Source organism: Triticum aestivum, chromosome 5B (assembly GCF_018294505.1).
Source record: "Triticum aestivum cultivar Chinese Spring chromosome 5B, IWGSC CS RefSeq v2.1, whole genome shotgun sequence".
In the NCBI taxonomy this organism is placed as follows: domain Eukaryota; kingdom Viridiplantae; phylum Streptophyta; class Magnoliopsida; order Poales; family Poaceae; genus Triticum; species Triticum aestivum.
The window spans coordinates 217,312,336-217,330,508 of record NC_057807.1 but is presented as its reverse complement, the minus strand read 5'-3'; the positions used below and the strand labels follow the sequence as shown (position 1 = coordinate 217,330,508).

General features: G+C 48.1%; 1 protein-coding gene across 1 annotated transcript; it reads right to left on the bottom strand.

Annotated features, from left to right (window-relative positions):
* Positions 1-14,335: 14,335 nt before the first annotated feature.
* Positions 14,336-18,115, bottom strand: LOC123111070 (WD repeat-containing protein 44). The gene is made up of 8 exons (XM_044531746.1): positions 16,605-18,115; positions 16,142-16,495; positions 15,957-16,044; positions 15,709-15,866; positions 15,549-15,600; positions 15,384-15,466; positions 15,197-15,290; positions 14,336-15,065 (listed from the first exon to the last, which is right to left on the bottom strand). The coding sequence occupies exons 1-8, from the start codon at positions 17,793-17,795 to the stop codon at positions 14,491-14,493; spliced, it is 2,595 nt and encodes an 864-aa protein (XP_044387681.1). The 5' UTR covers positions 17,796-18,115; the 3' UTR covers positions 14,336-14,490.
* Positions 18,116-18,173: the final 58 nt, after the last annotated feature.

Here is an 18,173-nt window from a genome sequence, read left to right as displayed (position 1 = left end):
ATGGATAAACTTTCTATCCCAAGTATGCTATGTTTGTATGGTTCCCGGTGTTCCTCTCAAGATGATCCAAGATGATCGGATATGACAATCTTATATGCAATGTGGTATGATGCTATGGCTATTGCTTACAAGCTTATTTGCTCTCTCTTTTTCTTTGCTTAAAAGCATATTTCTTTTTTTGTATGGCCACTTTTGCACAATGCACAAACCAAGATAGCAATTGTGTATATGCGGGAACAATCTTGTGACACAAGATATGATACGATAGCAAGATGATACCAATATGATATGGTATGTATGCAATGGAAGGTATATCAATGATCACTAATGTGCACAAGTAATGTTGCCGGCGATACTCAATGGCTAGTCTCGATAGGCAAGTGACGCAAAATGGGCTAGGGGTTATCAATGCAATGGCAAGGGGAATATACAATGGTGTCGTCGAAGTTACCGTCCTTGCTTACGGTAGGGGTATCAAAATGATGAAGTGGTCAATGTCGATGACGACCTCATGGCGATGATGAGTGGTGGTGTTCTCGATGTTGAACCGTTCCTAATTATCTAAAACACCCTAGGAAACGGAAAAAACGCAAAGTCAAAATCTCCAAAGGCAAATGTCAAATGGTGGTAGCGGAAAGCGGTGGTGGTTTGCACTCGGCAATGCGGAAGTGGGATGATGGGATTATGCGAGTCGAAGTTGAAGTTGCCGTCCCTAAGTAGCCGAAAAACCTTAGGAGACACAAGCCACAACTCAAACAAGCTCAAACAAAATTGGGTTAAGTTGGGTTGGTGGAAGTGTATGGTGGGCAAAGTTATGCGGAAGTGGTGATGGTGGTTGAAGAAGCAACCATCCCTAAGTAGCTGAAACACCTTAGGAGACTTGAATCACTACTCAAACAACCACAAATGGAATGGTGAACAAAAAGGGTTAGGTTGCGGAAGTCGATGGTGGTGTAGCGGATGATATGGTGGAAGGCCTAGGCAAAGATGCCAAAGTTACAAAATTTTGATGGAGTCAAATGATGTTGGAAGTATTTTTGTGGGATGGGGGATGTAAAGAGCTTCAAAACGAGCTAAAGAACGTCATGAACGGACACCGGGTGAATTAGTTATGGCCAAAACAAAAATATGTCTGTGCCAGTTTCAGGGTTAACCGGACATCCGGGAGGAGGTCCAGCTCATCCGGGTCCGGATGATCCGGGAGTAGATCCGGATGATCCGGGTTCGTCAACTCGGTTATGAGTATTCGGGTGTCTAGATTATCCGGACGTCTGAGAGAGGCTCCATCTGATCCGGGAGGTGTCCGGATGATCCGGGAGAACTTCCGGATGATCCGGTCAGGTCAAACTGCTCGGAATTTCCTCACGGGGACGATTTTTTGGGCGGAAATTGGGTGATTTCGGGGTAAAAATTGTGGAGATTTCGTGGATGGAAGGTGGGGAAACTTGAGAGGAAGCTAGATCCACTTGAAACCAAGCAAATCCATGGATCAAAAGCAACAAAACATTATCAAAACCAACAAATCACAAAAAAATTGAGGCTATTTTTGGTGGGGATTTTTGAAATTGGGGAAGAACACAAGGAAATTAGGCTAGAAAAAGAGGGGTAGGGGCTCCAAATTCGTGATCAACCTTGCTCTGATCCAAGATGATGTAGGGTAGAACCCTAGATGCCGATCTTTCGCGAAATGGAGGGGGTCCCGCAAAGAACACGAAGAACACGGGGGAAAACGAGAGGAACTCAAGAACAAGTCCAATCACACATCCACTAGACAATCAAACACACAAGATCCACAAGGTACATTAACAACAAAGGAAAAGATACAAGGTAAAGTTCATCCCAAATCCAAAGGAAATGGGGGCTTGATGATCTAGATACATCCTTCCCTGAAGGGGTCTTGATATCCCTCGGGATCTTCTCCAAAGAGGTCTTGGCCTCCAATGGAGTAGTCTCTCTCTCTCTCTCAAGAGAAGGTAGGAGCAAAGCTCACATACAAATGAGCTATCACTTTGCTAACCCTCAAATGGAGGAGGGGGAGGACTATATATAGCCTAAGCCATGAAGGGGTAAGTGAGGAGCGAAGGGGTACACGGGCCTCGGCACAAGTCACGCGCGCAGGCATGGTCTGGATGATCCGGATGGGGTCCCGGATGATCCGGGCGTCGGGGGTTCGGATGATCCGGGCGGCCGTCCGGATGACCCGGCTTCGTCGAGCAGGCTTCGGGTGTCTTCGGGAACATTACCCGGATCGTTCGGGCGGGGGTCCGGAGCATCCGGGCTTGGTCCGGATCGTTCAGCTGGGGATCCGGATGATCCGGGCAAGTCCAATCTTGCTCCGATTCTTCCTCTTCCTTCTCCTCTTTCATTCTTGGCCTTGGTCCTTGGATTATCCATGCTCATCTCGGTTGTACCTGAGTATATGCAAGGTCCATGCATGAGGTAGTACCATGTCTCACATGTGGAAAGTGACGGTTCGAAGAGGAGTGAGTTCACCTCGTGTCCAATGGCATATGGTCGAGGTCTCATCGTATGTCCTATTGGGGCTTGGGGAGTAGTCGAAGTGTACATGGGGATGATCGTGGGATGCTCCGCATTAGGTCGCGTCAGTCAGCGTCCTCCCTTCCTCTGGTACATCGCGGCATCAATGCCGGCCTCCACGTGCTCTGGGCTGGCATGAATGTGGCGAGGCAAGCAACACATGCATCAGAAGGAAAGCGCGGGAGGGGCGGGTGACGGGTTTTTGGTGGGCTAGGGCGGTCAGAAGCGGGCTTGGGAGCGGTCTGGACTCCTACAAACCTTCCCCACATTTGTCTTTGGTTTGCAGGAGGGCCAGGGCAGTCAGAAGCGGGCTTGGGAGCGGTCCGGACTCCCGCAAACCTCCCCCACGTTTGTCTCCGGTTTGCGGGAGAAATCGTGTCCGGACCGCCCCGCGGACCGATACAGATCGGCGTTGGATGATTTTCGCGATTCGAATGGTTGTGGGAGATTTACGGGTCTGACTTGAAAATGCCCTAAGTGGATGGCAAGGTTTTTTTTTAAAGTTAGCAGGAGAACTGCTAAGATTCCATTGTAGAAGGGGTTGCCAAAAGGCAGAGTACAAAGAGAACAGCTACAAGGGCCAAAAACAGAGTAAGCAGCCAAGGAACGAGAAAGAAAGAAAAAACGGGCTACTACAAAGAGCAGCAGCGGACCAGCCGGGGCTCTGCTTTGCAAGGATACCCCAAGTATCGAATGCGGCAGCCTCAGCCTGGGTCAAATTGGATGGGACAACCAGCCAACTTCCAAACAGAGGCCTCGTCCCTGATCAAGACCAGCACATTACGGACGGAGAGCTCTTTCTTATCAAAAATCCATCGATTGGGCACGCGCCAAATCTCCCAACAAACAAGCATGGCCAGCGCCTTTGCTGCAGCCATATCTTTTCTGGAGAGGTCATCCGAGAGGCCAGCTAACCAGTCTGTGGTAGTAGTTCCAGCATGCCAAGTCACCGGATCCAGGGTCTGGAGCTGAGAGAGAGGAGCTAAGGACGTCCATAGACTAAGCGACCAGGGGCATTCTCGGACTAGGTGGTCCAGCGTCTCCAGGTTCCGTAATGGGTGGCAGCTTTTAATGGCTAAACCATATGACAATTTCTGGTGCGCGTGAAGACCGAAGCGACTTTATATTGATCTGGCGATGTGTGGAGCCCCACATCTTTAGAAAAGGTAAACGTTTGTGGCCGGCGGACCGGCCGAAGCTTGGGCCGGTCACGCGTGCCACGTACAATACCTTTTCACCCAGTCGTTCCTCCTGCACGCTAGCTTTCCACGTGGTCCCACGCGTCCTCGTGGCATCCTTTCTATCCTTATCTCACGAGTGAGCCTTATCTTCTCGAAACAAGGCCAAAGCTAGCCGGAGAAAATCCCCATCCCCTTGCCTCGCTCTCTGCTTTCTCTCCTCAACTCCCTTGCTTCCGCCGGCGAGCACCGCGTCCATTAATCCCGTCAAAAACCACCACTCACTGACGCTCTCTCTGCTCCCGCGTCGTGTGACACACTGGGAGACATGGGGGAGCTGCAAAAGTTGCAGAGATAAGCGAGTTTGTGCGGCGGTGGATGCTTTTTGTCGGCGGGGAGCTGGGGCTGCATCTGCTTGACGCGCTCGCCGCGGTCTGCAACCGGCATCTGTGATGCTGCAACCAGCCATGGCCGGAGCTGAAACCGGCCTCACCGGAAGCTGCTATCTGCAGTGCGCCATGGCTGGACATACACCAGTGTGACGACGGCGGCGTCGGGATGCTACAACCGACCTGGAGGGATGCTGGAACCGTGGCCAGGCGGAGCTGCAACCGTGGCCCAGAAAAGCTGGAACCGCGCGGGATGCTGGCGAGTGCTACAACCATGGCGGCCAGATGCTGGAACCCGCACAAATTTCTGCTTCCATCGGCGTTTTTGGTTTTTTCTGAAACTAGCGTCGTTTTGTATTTTTGCTGGAACCAATGTGAATTTTTGCTACCACCGGGTTTTTGATTTGCTGGAATCCCTCAACTTTGCATCTTTTTGCTACCACCGGCATTTTAGTTTGCTGGAGCAAACGGCAGGAGCTGCAACCGCACCTTGTTTTTGCTGGAACGGGCAATCGTGGTGAGCTGCACTGTCACCACAACGAGTTTGTGTGGAGGGGCGGGGGGTGCTGCAACCACAACCAGGTTTGCTGGAACCGATGAATCATTTTGCTGGAACCAGCAAAAAATGCTTCCACCGGAGTTCGTTTTCTCTAGACCATCAATTTTTTGCTACAACCACGTTTTTTGTTGCTGGAACCAGCACCCAAAAATGCTTTCATTGGAGTTAGTTCTTCTTTCTTTGCTGGATGATCGACCTTTTGCTACAACCTTATCTTTAATTTGCTGGAACCAAGCGTTTCAATTGATTCAACTGGGGCGGCAACACAAAGCATATTTTTTGACAACTTTTTTTTTGTCTGCGAGCGTCGACGGCGAGCGTTGCCATCGATCATGGCGGCGACCGTCGATGGTGAGGGCAAACGAGTGAGGGCGACGGCGCGCTGCGCGACGTGGCGACGGGGGGCGGCCGCCATGACCTGCAGCGGTGCTTTCTTTCAGATCTGAAAACGTGCTAGGATGACAATCGCTGGAAAAGGGCGCAATCCGACGGCTATGCGGGGGCGCATCTAACGGCCACGGTTGGACCGGCCCAAAGGTTGGGCCGGCGCACCGGCGCAGAGTGCTGCCCTTTAGAAAATGATGCGTATCAGGGATTTGATTCCTGTGCCCTTCGGAATTCAGGTGCCACGTGCCTTTCTGGTGCGCGTGAAGACCGAAGCGACTTTATATTGATCTGGCGATGTGTGGAGCCCCACATCTTTAGAAAATGATGCGTATCAGGGATTTGATTCCTGTGCCCTTCAGAATTCAGGTGCCACGTGCCTTTTTGCTCAGGAGAGCCGGTCTCTGACGGTTGAACATCAATTTTTCACAAGCAATTAAAACGACATCGACATATGAAGAGGCATTTTTCGCCACATGTTCTGCCTCGCGCGTTCATTGGGTTTAACCCTTGCTGCCAGGAGAGCGCACGCCAGGGGGCTACTATCTGTGTCATGGCTAGAGGGTAATCGCGGAGAATCCTATTTGGCGCTGCAGGCGCCATTAATGTGTATTTTGCAAACGGGTGCCTGTAGCACTCCCAGCTGGGCCGGCCCATTTCTATATTTTCTTCTTTCTGTTTGTAGGAATTTAAAAAAAGGTGCAGCAGCTAGGGTTCGAACCTGCGACTCCTTTGTTGCGAAGGTTACGTCATAACCATCAAGACGTCAGCCCACAGTTGGAATGTTACTCGGCTTTCTTCTTTTATATTTGCTATTCCAGTACGGTTCTTTTTTCTTATCCTTTTCTATTTTTTAGTGTGTGGTTTTTTCAAAAATTCGGGAACCTTTTTCCTAAATTATTAAAAAAAATAGAATTAGATGATTTCTTTTCAAATTCGATGAACATTTTTCAAATCCGATGAACTTTTTTTTAAATTCATGAACTTTTTTATAATTGATGAACTTTTTTCAAATTCAATGAACATTTTTAAATCTGATGAACTTATTTTTAAATTCGAGAACATTTTTTCATAATCGATGAACTTTTTTTCAAATTCGTGAACTTTTTTTCATAATCAACGAACTTTTTTCATGTTTTCAAATTTGAACCAAATTCAATGAACTTTTTTTAAAATCGATGAAATTTTTTTCAAATCCGATGAAAATTTTCTTAATTTGGATGAATTTTTTGTTAAATTCGACGAACTTTTTCAAATTTGTGAACTTATTTCAAATTTTCATGAATTTTTTAATTTGTATGAATCTTTTATTTTTTATTTTTGAATTGTTTTGAAAAATTGTGGTTTCAAAAAGTGTCTTGAATTTCTTTTCAAATTTTATGTTTCTTTTCATATTATTTATATAAGGTATATAATAGTACTCGTAATGTTGTACTAGAAGGAGGTCAAATAGTGCACTTTTTTGATATTGGTTGTCAGGGGGAGCTCTATCTAGTGGTTATTGCGGCTTCCTGCTGTTGCTGGCGAGAGGAGTTCGAGTACGGCTTCTCCCAATTAACGAAAAGAACTTTTTTATAGCGTTGAACGAACGAGTATGGGCCGCTTGCAGATACAGCCCAGCTACGAGCGATGCGGGCGCCAGTTCTCGTGTCCAGCGCAGAAAGCGCGGATTAGGAGCTCCCGGTAACCACTAACCCATCTACGCGTCATCAAGCGTGGCCCCTTACTGGGAGAACAATGAAGTATCATTCTAACAAGGCTTGTCTACATTTCCTCTATGAAGTTATAGTGATGCAAGGCTAGAAGATATCGAGATAGATAATCGAGAAGGACCCTAGAAGAAGAATATAGGACTCGGGCGGAAGATGAATATGAGACCCTAGAAGACGAATATAGGACCGGAGAGGACGAATATAAATATGAAACCCTAGAAGAATCTAAATATGGACTTTAACATTCATTCACGGGAACGCCCAAGGCGTGGGCTCCCGCAAAGGAATCATCCTCCCGGGAACGACTAACATCAACCCGCTCCACTGCGAGCCAGATCCGACCCACCAGGGGGGCAGCATCTCAGCGCTATAGTGGTCTGGTTCAACAGCGGCGCAACCCACATGCCTTTTTCGCCGCACGCTGAGGTCATCTCCCATTAAGAGGTCGTGACATGTGGAGAGCTTAACCTATACCTGGCCATACCTCGGGCCGGGTCGGGCTTCGGGCTGGGCCTAGCCAAGCCCGATGCAAGAAACCCAGGCCCGGCCCGGCCCGGTCATCAGGCCTGTTTTCTGGGCCCAAGCCCGGCCCGAACGCGTAAAAGCACGTCGGGCTTCGGGCCGGCCCGGCCCGCCCTTCAGAAAAACACAAAAACGTAGGGCCCGGGCCCGGCCTTCGGGCTCAAAATCTAGGCCCAGACCCGGCCCGTGAGCAGCGTTGCGTCGGGTTTTTTCGGGCCGGGCCGTTCGGGCCGGACTGCCCATGGCCAGGACTGGCTTAACCCCTTTTTTACCGCGCTCCCGACACCTAATTGACAAAAATATGACACTTAATTGGATAAATCATCATTTATATAAGAATATAAACTATGATTGAACAATATTTGGTCGTGCAACCATGCAAGCAAAACAAATTTACCAAAATAGATTACACAACTGAACAACAAGGACTTGTATGGCAGGCGATATTGCGGATAGCGGACGATATAGCGGTCTAACAAGTGATATTGCGCCCGCATCGTGACAACACGCTATTTTCTAACGCAACCTTAAACTAATAGCAGCAGGGTGACGCTACCGCTATTGCGGCCGTAATAGCGAAGGTAGCGGATGCTACTTAAAAGCTTGGTCACATCTAAGTAGTTCACCATATAATTAGGCGAAATTTGTATAAAATATTTTTTATTGTTTTTTAGCTGATGTTGTGTGATGTCATACTTAGATGTGACATAGTTATGTTACATCTAGATGAGTCCTAGCCACACCCATCTACTATTTTCTTTATGCCTCCCCTCTCGCCCCATAACCCTTCAATTTCAGATTTACTACTTTACTAGCAAACATGCCCGTGCGTTGCAACGGGAGAAAATAAATTACCTTCATACACACACTCGATGACACCAAGAAATCATACGAAATCTTTCACAATGTCGTACGAGAAACAACATGATATGTGATGTTGTGCACAAATATAAAGGTGGGATGATTTTTTTAAGTAACTAAAGTTGTGTCCAATTGATTGGAAAGAAAATATCTATCTACTTGCCGGTATCAATTCACGTCTTTCTGTTGTTCCTCCTTAGTGATACCTAAGAAATAATGCATTACTCGTAAAAAAAAAAGAAATAATGCATTAGGCTGAAAATACCAAATTACACTTTAGGACACAATGATAGCACATGCATAGGAGCAACGTTAGATATCTCCATCAAAAACAATCAATCTATAAGGACATGTATAACGAATAGGCATTTTCAAATTCCTCATATAGAGAAAAGTATTTAATTAAAGTTGGAACATAAAAATAATTTTAGAAATGGTTATCATGCAAAATAATATCATATCTGGAATGTACACATTTTTTGAGTGATTATCGTATATAACTTTCTAAATTTAAAGCTAGGATTTGAAAGATATGAATATATTTTTATATACTTTTTTTCTGAGTAAATATATTTTTAAATACTTGAATCTGCCAAAAAAGTTTAAGAAGAAAATGGTTGGGCCGAAATTGGAAATTTATGTAGCCTATCAGATAAGACGGCACTTGGGCGAGGCTGTTCTATCTTCCGCTCACAGAAATTAAGAGAAAACAAAGAAAAAGTGGGAGAAGTGGGGATCGAACTCAGGCCGGCTGCGTGGGAGTGCAAGCCTCCAACCAGTAAGCTACAAGTTGGTGACTTGAAAACCGAATCGTTTTTCCCACTTATGGGTGACATTGATAGGTAATTCTTGCCAACTTCGAAGGTAGTTTTTATGACGTATGACCAGAAATTCAATTTGCTTTATTATTACTAGCAAAAGAGCCCGTGCGTTGTAACGGGAGAAAAAACATAACACACACTCTTAACCCAACAACCATCACTCAATAGGTCCATCTCCTTTATATTTGCGAGGCATCATATTTGTGTTGCCGCTTATCCTCCTTCTCACCCTCGCCGGCGATGGCCTCGGTGTTCACACAAAACAACAAAAAAGTGTTTGAATATGGTCAATCCTCATGCGTCTCTCTCTCCCTCTCTCCTCCCTCGCCCCCCCCCCCCTCTCTCTCCCTCTCTCCTCCCTCGCCCCCTCCTCTCTCTCTTTCTCTCTCTCTCTCTCTCTCTCTCTCTCTCTCTCTCTCTCTCTCTCTCTCTCTCTCATTCTCGCGATGAGAAATCTGTTGTTTTCCCCTGCGACATTTTTCAGAGGTATGCATGTGTAGTTATTGATGTTTTCTTTTGCCTATATGGTTATAGTGGGGTGTTTATTTGCAATCTGGATCGCCGCCAGTACGAAAGAAAAACAGATCTTGCGCTAGAAATTATAAGTTTGCTTTCAAAACAATATTTGAAAAATATTTAACAGGTAAAATTACATCATATTTAGATTCCACACATTTTTCTAATAAAATTTCATATATAATATGTTAAAATCGAAGTTACGGTCTAAAAGATACGGATAATTTAGAAAATCATTTGTTTGATTTAAATATATTCCAAAATAATATTAAAAATAATTAATAGGTCAAAATAATCTCATATTCATATTCTACATATTTTTCTAATCAAATTTTATATATAACATGTTCAAATTGGAGTTACGGTTTAAAAGATATGGATGATTTAAAAAAGTATTTGTTTGACTTAAATATGATCCGCGGATGAATTACCTAAAACGTCAGGGGGGTTTTCAAAAAACGTAAAATAACGGTTCGGGTGTGACTTAAATCCGGACGGCGGGTTGATTTCAAGAAAACACACGGACTTTTGTGTAAAATACGAAAAACGATTCGTTTTGACTTAAAACAGGACTGCGGGTTGAATTCTCTGAAATAGAGGGACTTTTCTGAAAAATGTCATGACGGACGAAAGAAACTCAATCTGCTTTATTATTACTAGTACAAATGTCCGTGCGTTGCAACGGGCATTAAAACTCGCAAAACATGATTCATGTGCTATTACGCTCCATTTTTTACATTCAGTTCTGATAAACGTCCCTAATAAGATAACCTAGATTATTACTTTTTGGAGTCTGAATTTTGAATGTTAAGAAGGCACCTTAGCTTTCTTCATCAGATAGAAGAGTAGTGGCTCATGGAATAGTCTATGAATACTTCTTATTTTTTACTTTCAGAAAAACATGGGTTTTTATTTATTTTAAGAAAGTGAACACTTTATTAAAATTGGATTACGCTGGACATACGCATCAAAATATATGCGTAGTATGCATGATAGAGTATCATGTTTTTCCTTGAAACAATTTAGGTAGGAGTAACATGAAGTTAAAGTAAGAGCATTGCTATATACACCATGCTATTCGTTTGACTTCGCTCCGTCGATGTCTAGTTACAAAGCATACCACACGGGAAGATTAACCATTGCACATACATCAGACAATAAAAATGTCGCATATCCAATATTTTCAAAGTAATTTTGTCTGGATGCAATTGTTTCATGTTTCTTCATAGCATCAATGTTTGGGTCAAAAGGATGTATAAGGTGGTTGCCACGTTCATCCGAACTACCTTCAACATGACCATCTTCAAGGATATCAAGCATGTCATCTTCTTCCTGATACGAAATAACAACTTTATTAAGAATAATTAACTTGGTGGCCATGACATGTAAATGTCTATGTTTTGACACCGATGATTTATTATGCACTTGTATAAGTCAAAATCAACAAAGCACAGAGATAATTTATGTATTTATTTCATTGGGCGCCCATGCATATATATTTCTGCCGTGTGTGTCCTGACCTCTGTAGTTAATATGAATACGTCAAAAAACACAAATAGATGCAAATCCAACTTCGAAAAGGAAAACCAAAATGTATATTCAGAGAGAGAAAATGCATGCATGGCGAGAGTCAAGCGATTTTATTGATAAATGGAGCGTGTCCCTCCTAGTTAATCTATCTAGTTTTTTATTATTACCAAATCTGGTCAATTTAATGAAGTGCTCTCATGTCCAGAGCCGGTGTCCAGCGACCATCTCGCGCGGGTGACGCGTTTCATCTGACCCCAGCCTCCCATCGCTGTCTATCCCTCCTCCAACCTTATCTTCTCCCCAGCTCTAGCGCCTCGCCGCAGCACCTCCTTCTCCCTCGCTTCCTTCCCCTACATCTCAGATCTTTCCTTTTTCCTTGGCCATGAGAGCAGGAGAGCACGTCCTCGTCCCTTGTGACCGCCCAGGTCGTCCCTCCCCTCGCTCGCGTGAGGTGCCTCCTCCAACCGCACCCGGTGATGGTGCCCCGAGCCGCTTGAAGCAGGCCAGCCAGCAGCCGCCCATGTTCCTCCTCTCACTCGGCTTTTCTCTCTCCTCCTCTCTCAATTTTTGCCATGGACAACCCTCGCAGCACCCCACCCGCCATCTCCGGTCACCTCTCCGTCGACCTCGTGCTCCTCCGCCTCGATCCATCCACCGCGCCACCGGAATCACGCCGGAGCAGCCGGATCCGCAGCCTCCTGCCTCGTCTGTCGTCGGGAGAGCCGCCTCACGCAGGCCAGCCATCTACTCTTCTTCTCTGGGCTTTTCCCTCTCTCTCTCTCTCTCTCTCTCTCTCTCTCTCTCTCTCTCTCATCTCTGTTTTCTCCAGGGAAGGATGTGGCCATGGAACACAATCCGCAGCACACCGTTCTCGCTGCCGGAAACCTCTACGTCGGCCTCGAGCTCCTCCGCCTCGATCCGTCCGTTCGACCCGCCGCCGCCTCCTGCATCGCCTGTCGTCTGGAGGAGGACATCCGAGAGTAGTGCCCGTTCGTCCGCCGCGTGGACTGGCTCAGCCCAGCTCGCCCGCTAAAGCCGTCGAGCATCTTGTTTTCCTGCCGTATCGAGGCAGCACTACTCTGCCTCGCCCCGCACCGCCGCTGTCTCCTCCGCCTCCACCCGCGCCGCCCCTCTTCTCCCCGTCCAGCTTCCGCATCACGGAGCGCAGCCACCGGATCGCCGCGAATGGCAAGGAGCAGCATGGGCGTGGGGTCGAGTCGGGGACGCAAGCATGGTCATTATCCACTTAAAAGGATTGCGGGTTGAATACCCCAAACCACAGGGTCTTTTTTGTAAAATGTGCGACGACGTACGACAGAAACCGAATTTGCTTTATTATATATATATATATATATATATATATATAGGTAAAGATAAAGATAAAGATAAAGATTAGGTAAAGATAAAGATATATATATATATATATATATATATATATATATATATATATATATATATATATATATATATATATATATATATATATATATAGCTTTGCTAAACTGTGCCTGAGCGCAGATCACCTTATTCTACGCGCTGCACCCTCTAAGCGCACCTAAGCGGTTAGCAAGTGTAATCCTGAGCCGACCGAGAGAGAGCAGAATGACCTGCATGCACCATGATCTATTTTGATCGTAAATTACTAAGCAGAAGTAGTACACCACAGTAATTGAATTACTACTCAGATTCTCCACTTCATTAATTAGTGAATTGCCATGCTTTTATGGTAAAATAATAAAGTGCTGGTATATGACGTAATCTTTCACTACAATTTGACCTCCACACGTACTGGTATTAGATTTAAAATAATTAGATTGCATGATCTTCGTGACAAGCAGTCTGTAATATGTTATCTATAAATTGTAAAATGGATGGTAGTAAACACTTCACTCGAAGTAGTAAATATGACAATTATATGCGTACATTCTAGTAAATTGTTTTATAAAATAAATTACTTATCATTAATACAATAACTGAAACGACTACTAAGAACAATCAACATGATATACATCTATACATAATAATGGTTTTCCAGATCTAGCATTGGGCGCCTCTTATTACTAGAACTAAATTCTTTTACTAGTTTGATTTTGTTCTCAAGCATTTACTAGAAGAAACATCCTCGCAATAGTTTTCATTGGAGCATTACTATGTGCCTTACTTAGTTTACCCTGTCCTACGCTCCGGCCGCTTCGAGTGAGCCAACCAGTATGCGCTAATTAGGCCGATGCGCTAACCAGGTCGAAGTGCGTGGGCGACGTGGGAAAAAAATCGATCGTAACACTTACGACCAAAACTGCTCTATGTGTAACATCGTTGTCTTATTGTCGGTAAAAAAACCCTATGTCTATTACTACCTACAATTAATCTATTACTGACAATGATTATGGATGAATCCTTCACATCTCGCTGCCGGTAAAAGAATTAGGTCCATTACCATTCATACTTACTATATTACTAGCAATGAGTAGTCACTGTTTTACATCCGGTAAGAAAACTAGGTCCATTACCATCCGTACTTACTATATTACTAGCAATCAATAGTGACGCAAGATCAGAGCAACACATGGTAATAGAAATAAAGTGCGTTACTTTATTTTTCACATGCCATTACCCTCAAAATCTTCCTTCTCCGCGACCCGCACAGCCGCGCGTGATTAGGAGCAGCAGCCGGCGCGTAGATTAACTAAAAATGCGCGCACGCTCAGAATAGCGCAGCCGTATATATATATATATATATATATATATATATATATATATATATATATATATATATAGAGAGAGAGAGAGAGAGAGAGAGAGAGATCTGTGCCTCCCTTCCTGCGTCCAAAACCCTTGGATCGGACTCTCGGGGTTAAGGTGGCCCAACACATCCTGCTGCTAAAAATCCTATTTGTTTACGTAAGAGTTTTACTACGTAAGCTTACCGTTGTTGGATTGAACTGAGCAAGTATTTTTTTTGTAGAATCTGTGCGAATCATCCTACTTTCTATGCCCAAAATCGTTACAGTTGCACTACCTACATCTACGAAAGCTCTTACAAAAAGTTACGTAAACTGCCTAACAAACTATCTCGTCCCCCTCCCCACCCCCCCCCCACCCATTTTCACGGGTGTGGGCCCCTGCCCACCCCCTTCCATCCAATCCAAATCCTCCGTATAGTCTACTCCGTTCCTAAATATTTGTCTTTTTAGAGATTTCAAATGGACTATCACATACGGATGTATACAGACATAGTTTAGAGTGTAGATTCACTCATTTTGCTCCATATATAACCACTTGTTGAAATTTCTAGAAAAACAAATATTTAAAAACGGAGGGAGTATTACGTAAAATTTGTACGTAGCATTACGTGGGTCTAGCATTACTGATAATCTAGGTGAAACGAGTCGCACACAAGATCGTGAAAACGAGTCGCCAAGTCATGTTACGTCCGCATAGCATTTGCTAATTAAATTTGCAAGAATTAGGCTGGGCGGATCAGTAAAACAGATTGCCCTGGCCTTTGATCCTGAAGGGCGTCCCGAAGTTCTGGTACACCCTTATCTCGCCGCTCAAGGTCGCCGTGACTACCACCAAGCCCCACGCGTTGCCGCTGTCCGAGGCGTTGGCTCCGGTCTTGCTGGCGTGCCGCGACGACGGCGTGTCTAGCGGGCCCGAGTGTGGCGACGGCGCCGCGGGGCTGCTCAGCTCGCCGCTCTTGGTCACCCTGCTCAGCTCGCCGCTCTTGCTCACGTCCGGCTTGGCGGCGTGGCTCGCCATGCTGCACACGTCGTCATTGCACGACACGACGCCCTGGTGCGACTTTGGGCTGCCGGGCAGGGACGGCGAGTGGGTCCACGGGACGGCGGCGGAGACGTCCTTGCAGTAGAAGTTCTCGTAGGAGCGGATGGTGCACCACGTCTTGGGCTTCATGCCGATGCCGATGGCCGCCGCGGCGGGCGCGCTCCGGGTGGTCCTCCAGATGTAGACGTGCGAGTCCTCGCTCGCGCACACCACGTACCGCCCGTCGGAGGTGTAGGCCGCCGCGATCTGGCTGCTCGTGTTCTTGAATCCTGCGTTGTTCACTTGTCATCTTCCTTCTCCTTTTTCTTTTTGCGGGCAGGAAAAAAAAAGAAACAATTCCTTCCTCGAAACACGATTTGTTGGTCGGCTTGGTGGCCATGTTAATAGTAAGTAAAAGTACCTCTGAACTTCTGGACCATGGTGACGCCGTCGAAGACGCGGATCTGCGAGTCGGCCGAGGTGACCAGCACTTCCGACGGGTTCCCCGGGGCATACTGGATGTGGATGACGTCCATGAGCATCAAGATGAGTAACCTACGTTAGATAAGAGTCATGGTAAAATCAATCAGAATTGTGGTGCATACAACCTGGAATCCGGTGATCTTCTTGGCCTGCGACTTGCGCTTCTTGGACTGGACGTCGATCTGAGCCTCCGGGCTGATCTTGCAGTCTGTAACCGCACCACGAGATTCTCTTAAGCAAACATGTGCTCGGTCAATACCTAATGAATTTGAAGATGCAAAATGTACTACCTGCTGTCTTGTAGAACCGGCAGCTCCCTTGGTGCGAGCCGATGATGGCGCTCTTGGGTTGTTCGTGTCGACAACCAACGACGGCGTGTCAGAAACATGAATAGATAGGCGATGTCATGTATGGAGAAATGTCAACGGCGCCGCGCCGGGGCACACGTACCTGGCCGTCGGGGGAATAGGAAGCGGCGGTGACCATCTCGTTGACGTCGGTCCAGTCGACGACCTGCCGGTTGGGGATGCTCCACAGGCGCACCTTGGCGTCCAGCGAGCCGCTGATGAAGTACCGGTCATCCACCGGGTTGAACTGGATGCTCGTCACTGCACACGGTCGCTCCCTCTTATTATGAACAAGAAACGTACTCCTACTACGAACGTAACGTATGAGTGAGAGGCGCCACGCTCACTGACCGTAGTCGCTGTGCGAGAACTTCTTGAGGCAGGCCTTGCTCGCCGTGTCCCACAGCCGCACCGTCTTGTCCATGGACGACGACAGCAACTGCGGCGACGACAAGCCGTACGTGTCAACAAGTGTTTATACTATACCATGCGTGAGTATGTATGTATGTATGTATGTATGATGAGATGGGCAAGACCTGATCGGACTTGGACCAGGTGAGGTCCAGCACGTCGTCCTCGTGCCCCTCCAGGACGCACAGCGCCTGCTCGGCCAGAGCGAACACCTTGTCGGGGACCACGAGGTGCTCCGGGAGCGCGGTCTTGCCGCCCTTGGTCGTCGACTTCTTGGACAGCCCCGGCGCCTGCGACGATCCGTCCGCCCCGCCGGGCAGAGGGGGCAGGGACCCGTCCTGCGGCACGGAGCTCGGCGGCGCACTGGTCTCCACCACCTCCCACACGCGCACCAGGCAGTCCTCACCGGCGCTCGCCAGCCGCCGCCCGTCCGCGCTGAACTTGATGCTCCATATGGACCCCTCGTGCGCCTGGATCTCCTGTTAGTTGCACATACACACCACACCCACACCCACACCCACACCGTGATTATTAAGAGGTTGCTTACTTGCTTGCTTGCATGAGTTTCTCAGTGTACCAGCCGGGTACCTGGGACATGTACAATCCAGTGAGCTCCTTGCTCGACTTGCCATAGTTTTGAACCTTGAGCTTCTCCGTGGACGTCGAGGAGGAGGAAGGTGGAACGGCTGCACTGGCGGGGCCCGTACTGGGGGCTGCGCCTGTGGCCATGCTGGCGGGGACCGGCTTGCCATTGTCTTGGATGAAGCCGATGGTGGTGGCGACCGACTTGATGTTCTTGAGCCATCCGCCCTTCTTCTTGCCCGCCGACTTGTCGCCCTTGGGCGGTGCCGCAGCTGCAGCCGGCGGCATGGGCTGGTGGTGCTGGCTCGGGCCGCGCCGCATTAGGTGCTTCATGATGGGGGTGTTGCCGATGAACTTCTCGATCTCCTCCAGACCATGCTGCACGCCGGTCTGGTTCTGGTCCTTGGGCGCAGCCATGACGGCACCCTCCTTGCTGTTGTCCTGTTTCTTGGTCTGGCCGCCGTCGTCCCCGTCACCTTTGGTGCCTTTATCCGCGGGCGCTGACGCCGGCATGGTCACGGCGGGCATATCACGTGTCGCTTTAAACTTATCGATGAGTGAGCTGCTGCAGGGGTCGTGCGGGCTGAGCAAGGAGCGAGCACGACGCAGAGACGGCCTTCCGGAGCCGTCTCGCACGGCGAGGAAGCCGTCCGACCGGCGTCTCGTGATGGGTTTGGCCGGCGGCTGTTTGAGCATCTCGCGCGCGGCGGCCAGCCCCGACGGCGGCGCGCGAGTTGTCTCCGCGGCGGCAACGCTCGGAGTCGGGGCGTTGGCGGCTGGCGCGACGGGCAACGACGGTGGCATCTGCTGCATCCTCCTGGACACGCTCCGTGGCACGTCGATGAAGCGCTTCTTGGTGCTGTGGCGGCGCAGCGCGAGGTCCCGGCTGCTGACCATCCCCAGGCCCTGGTGCAGGCGGCGGCGGCGCTCCTGGATGGACATGGGCTCGTCGGACATCCACATGTCGTACTTGGACGCGTCCTCCATCTCCGGCTCCGGCTCCTGGTCCTCGTCCTCCAGCAGCATGGCCGACTGGGGCCGGCGGAAGCTCTGGAAGTTGTGGTCGCCCATGGCGGAGGAGAAGGAGGAGCGGGCCTCTTCGTCATCGTCGTCGTCGGAGGGGTGGTCGGTGTCGATGTGGATGCCGGACGGCACGCGGTCCAGGCAGTGGAAGAAAGCCTCCTTGTCGCCCCTCATCTCGACGTCGAGTTCTTGGCCGTGCCCAATGCGCGTGGCATAGCACCGTGGTTCGCGCGCGCGTAGACAAGGGAGAGAGAGATGGAAGGGACGGAGAGGGTGGTGGTGGCGCTGCTTGTGCCAAGTTTAGGTTGGTGATTTGAGAGGTGGACGTGTATCAATGAGTGCTTTTCAGGTGAGTTCCCTTGGTTTGAAAGAGTCGCGACGTGCATGGGCAATGAGCAGCGTTAAGGATCGAAAGTGCTACTTCGATCCCAAACCAAACCTAGATGTAGCAAGCCATCTTTTTTTCTTTCTTTCTTTCTTTTTGCGGGGGAGATGTAGTAAGCCATCAACAGTTAATGTATCATGGCATTGCTTTAGTTGAGATTGTCCTTT

Coding starts and splice junctions, on each gene's coding strand:
- LOC123111070 (XM_044531746.1), bottom strand. CDS start 17,795: ATGAGGGGCGACAAGGAGGCTTTCTTCCACTGCCTGGACCGCGTGCCG. Junction 16,496..16,604: donor CTGGATTGTACATGTCCCAG/GTACCCGGCTGG, acceptor TGCAACTAACAG/GAGATCCAGGCGCACGAGGG. Junction 15,066..15,196: donor CATGGTCCAGAAGTTCAGAG/GTACTTTTACTT, acceptor TGAACAACGCAG/GATTCAAGAACACGAGCAGC.